We start from the raw sequence: 3940 nt of genomic DNA, 5'->3' as shown, positions 1-3940 counted from the left end.
CAATGAAATGCTGTATATGGCATCAGTGCAGGATCACGGAGGAAACCATGTTTGTGGAGGATTTCTTGTTTCTGAGGACTTTGTAATGACTGCTGCACACTGTGACCTGTAAGTAATCACCTCTTTGAGGAAATTCCTGATTAGGAAAACAAATGATTGCCGTCCTATGCTTATCTATCTATCTATCTATCTGTATATATATATACTGTATGTGTGTGTTTGTGAGTATATGTATCTAATGATCATAATAATATAATAATTCTGATACCATCTGAATTATTGCAACAATTGTGCTAAGAACCCTGAAGTAACTGTTGCAGTGAATAAATAAAATTGAATAATAAAAGAAATTTATCATTTAGTTTTTGTTCATCTTGTTGTGCATGCAACTGCAGAAAATCTCATTCAGAATTATATCTTATTCAGGGATCTTAAACGTGTAGTTCTTGGTAACCACAACCTCAAGAAGGCTGATAAGAAAATGAAGATTGCCAAGAAATGCAAACACCCAGATTATAAGAATGTTGGCCATGGATATGACATCATGCTCCTAAAAGTAAGGCTTTTTGTCTTCTTTTGTCTTTTTTATTTTCTTAAATCACATAAGAATTTTTAAATTTTTGAGTGTTCTTTTTTGCAAGTTGCTCATTTAAAACAAGGTATTTCTAGTTAAAGTATGAAGTACTAAAAAAAAAGATAAAAGATAAATGTTCTCTATTGCAGTTACATGTTTTCACTCATTTATAATCTTTACTCTTTAATTCTGTGCCTCTAGCTGTCTACACCTGTCCGACCAAGCAAAACAATTCAATTCATTCGACTTCCCCTCCGTGAAATGACATTAAAGGAAAATGATAAATGCCAAGTGGCTGGATGGGGTAAGATTAACACTTACGGTAGTGTTGTTGACGACCTGAGAGTGGTGAATGTGTCGGTCATCAGCCCACAAGTCTGCCAGAATGCTTGGGCTCAAAAGGTTCCTGGATACAATCTTCCTCCCAATATTATCTGTGCAGGTGGATACAACACAACAAAAGGATTCTGTCAGGTACCTTTTCTGTCCTTTCCTTGAAAAGTCATTGCTAACTGCTCTGTTGTTGAGAAATATATGAGCACTCTGCATTAAGTATCACATGAACAAAGTAAATACTTCCTCCTCACAGGGTGATTCTGGTGGCCCTCTGGTCTGCAAGGGAATGGCTGTCGGTATTGTTTCTTTCAACAAAAGCATTCCAAGAACCGAGCTGGGAAATTGTAACTATCCGGACGTCCCCAATGTCTATACGGACATCTCAAAATACCTTAACTGGATCACGAAGATTCTCAAGGGAAAAAATTACAAAAAGCTTTGTGTCAGCACACTGTAAGTGTTTACAGGAAGCTGTGCCTCTGTCAGCTTTTGCTCTCAATGCAGAATAAAGAAAATGTTTGAACAGTATTGTTTCTGTGCATGAATAATATTTTATTATGACTTCAAAAACATGTCTATAAAACATTGATATCAGTTTGCCATGGAAAATGAATTCATGCAATACTAATATTTGTAAACAAATTTTTCATTGCTACAGTACATTCATCCTGATTTGTCGAGTACTATAAATACTAGAGACTAACAGAAGGTGTTCTGGTATCACAGAGAACCACCTGTGGTCTAATAAATCAAACAAACAGAAGCTTTGACATTTGAATACTATCTGCTCTAACTACAGTAACTCTACTTTTTAAAATTAATGGTAAGATCATGAACATTGAACATCCTGACGTCTTCTCTTGGTTGGCGTGTTGAATGCCCGCCCTCACTTCCTTTTTGTTCCTACATTCTTCTTCTTCTGTTGTCTGTCTGGCTTGTCTTTTTTCTTCTTCTGTGCTCCCGCTCGCTTGGCCGCCATCTTTGGTGACCCTGCTGGTTTGGTCTGTTTCCCTGTTGTTTAATATTAGAAGGAGGAAATGTAAAATCTGCTCTCAGAAGCATCCAGGATACAACACTGCAGAACATGTTTGCTATAAATTTGTTACTGTTAGTATATTTCAGTTAAAAGGAGATATGTCACATCACTTTGATTCCGAAACAAACAGCAACTCTGCATAATAATTAGAATGTAACTGAACTGAGATCAGCCCTGAGATTCATGAGGTATTTGCTCCGTTATAAAATTCATTTTTATTAAACCGTCTCAGACACCTTTTTTCTGAGACTGTACTTCCCCAGATGTCGTCTCTGTCCCGTCAGGCACAGCCATCCTTTTCTGTCTTCCTGCTCTGGTCTTCAGCTCCACCTCCACGGGGTAATGGTCACTGATGCTGAGTGCCTTAGAGAGTAAATATAGTTGAACAACAACACTGATGCTGTCCTTTAAAATGATGCCAACTGTCAAATCATTTCTATCTTTTGGTTTAGAAAAACACATAAGTGAGTCTCACCTCCTCATCAGTCAGCTTAAACTCTTGCTGGAAGTTGAAGGACTTGGCCGAGTTGGGGACGATGGCGTTCGACATGGTCTCTCCATACACAACAATTCTGTTTGAGGAAGAGGAGACACATAAAAAAAATTAAGAACTTCTTTCTGTACACTTTACAGTGTGAAGCTCCAATAATTATCCCTTTATTTTTCTCTCAGTTTGAAATTCCCTAATGTCCCTAACATTAGACGTTAGCTGTGAGAGGCACTCTGTTTAATAATAAAAAAAGGCCTGTCGGCCATGTTGCAGAGGCTTTGTTGTCCCTCAGCTCACAAAAATACACAAATAGTGCTTCCCCACAAAGTAAACTGTACTGACATCAGTCAGTGATTCATGAATATTTTCCTATATGAATTATTTTGTCTGTTTCTTTCTCCTGGTTTTTGCTTCAGTGGTGCAGATTTCTCTCTCAAAAGAAAGTCGTCACTCCGTCCACTTTACCTCGACTTGTGTCCTTATATGGAGAAATGTGGAGTGATAGTGCAGATAGTATGAAGAGTAATATACTCACTAATTTTCATTAATATTATTTCTTGTAGAAGTATCTTCCTCTTTTTGAGCTCTCACATGTTCAAACTGCTGCCTTTGGGCAGATGTTACAGACGCTGTTTACTAAACATGCTGCCACCACAGAGACAGTTTCTTCCCCCCACACTGTCACTCTGATGAACGCTGAAATAACCCGCTGCTTTTTATGTATGTGTGTGTTTGTGTGTGTACATATATAAACACACACATTTCTTTCACAGCATGAAGAGAGAAAAGTGAAGCGGAGTCAAATTCCTTGTTTGTTTGCACAAACTTGGCCAAATAAAAATGAGTCTTTAGTTTCCTCCTATGTCATTATCATGTGTGTCACCTGTCGTAGGTGTTATCATTGTTGTTGCTAGCTGTGGTGTCGACATCGTCATCAATGAGCCAATCGTAGGACGGAGAGCAGATGCGGATCTTTTCCTTCTTCTTCTTGGAGAGATATCGTCCGTCTGCATTAAAGTCCCCCAAAATCATAATGTTCTACGAAAGAAATGAAAATGTCGACAGAGAGCAGAACTCACTTAATACAATGACAGATTGATTAAATAACAGCACCAAGGTTTATGTGGTGTCATATATTTATTATTATTGCATAATTCTGTGAGGAGCTGGCAGAACAATAACTGAATACCACTCTCTGTGGTTTACTGCAAATTACTTCACTGTAAGAGGCCAATTGAAAGGCACAGAAACAGGATACGATGAATCAGGAACTTTATGCATTTGTGTATTTAAAGCTGTTTTTTTTAACTCCGCTGTTATCAGTCTGTTTACATGAAAGACAAAATCAAATAGTTAAAATATAATCTGATTCTGATTCACTATGTGATTAAAAAAGATAATATTAACATGTAATATAATAATAAAAAGATATATTTTTTAAATTTGTCTTGCTCACTTTCAAACTCCAATGTTTCCTGCATAGCTTATCTTTTTTTTTTTTTTT

At 37.1% G+C, this 3940-nt stretch overlaps 2 protein-coding genes across 2 annotated transcripts in view; one reads left to right on the top strand and one right to left on the bottom strand.

Annotated features, from left to right (window-relative positions):
• The first annotated feature begins 6 nt into the window (after positions 1–6).
• On the top strand, positions 7–1435 carry LOC102207133 (granzyme B-like). Its single transcript, XM_005753934.1, has 4 exons — positions 7–108; positions 427–556; positions 776–1048; positions 1164–1435. The coding sequence occupies exons 1-4, from the start codon at positions 8–10 to the stop codon at positions 1365–1367; spliced, it is 708 nt and encodes a 235-aa protein (XP_005753991.1). The 5' UTR covers position 7; the 3' UTR covers positions 1368–1435.
• A 10-nt stretch (positions 1436–1445) lies between these two features.
• The window catches only part of LOC102208494 (deoxyribonuclease gamma-like), a gene marked incomplete at its 5' end in the record, with an annotated part of 5771 nt that continues 3276 nt past the window's right edge, over positions 1446–3940 (bottom strand). Inside the window, 4 exons of the mRNA XM_005753939.2 lie at positions 1446–1921; positions 2183–2309; positions 2422–2518; positions 3320–3474. Coding sequence (XP_005753996.1) covers positions 1797–1921; positions 2183–2309; positions 2422–2518; positions 3320–3474 — 504 coding nt within the window. The remainder of the gene's footprint in view (positions 1922–2182; positions 2310–2421; positions 2519–3319; positions 3475–3940) is intronic.

This window comes from Pundamilia nyererei, unplaced genomic scaffold (assembly GCF_000239375.1).
Source record: "Pundamilia nyererei isolate P.nyererei 1_Seehausen unplaced genomic scaffold, PunNye1.0 scaffold00483, whole genome shotgun sequence".
In the NCBI taxonomy this organism is placed as follows: Eukaryota; Metazoa; Chordata; class Actinopteri; order Cichliformes; family Cichlidae; genus Pundamilia; species Pundamilia nyererei.
The sequence above is the reverse complement of the archived record's forward strand: the minus strand, read 5'-3'. Positions and strand labels throughout refer to the sequence as shown.

What these genes read in the sequence shown, in the direction of transcription:
- LOC102207133 (XM_005753934.1), top strand. Translation starts at nt 8, where the DNA reads ATGCTGTATATGGCATCAGTGCAGGATCACGGAGGAAACCATGTTTGT. An exon ending in ACTGCTGCACACTGTGACCT is followed by an intron (nt 109 to 426) that starts GTAAGTAATCAC and finishes TATCTTATTCAG; the next exon opens with GGATCTTAAACGTGTAGTTC. An exon ending in CAACAAAAGGATTCTGTCAG is followed by an intron (nt 1,049 to 1,163) that starts GTACCTTTTCTG and finishes TCCTCCTCACAG; the next exon opens with GGTGATTCTGGTGGCCCTCT.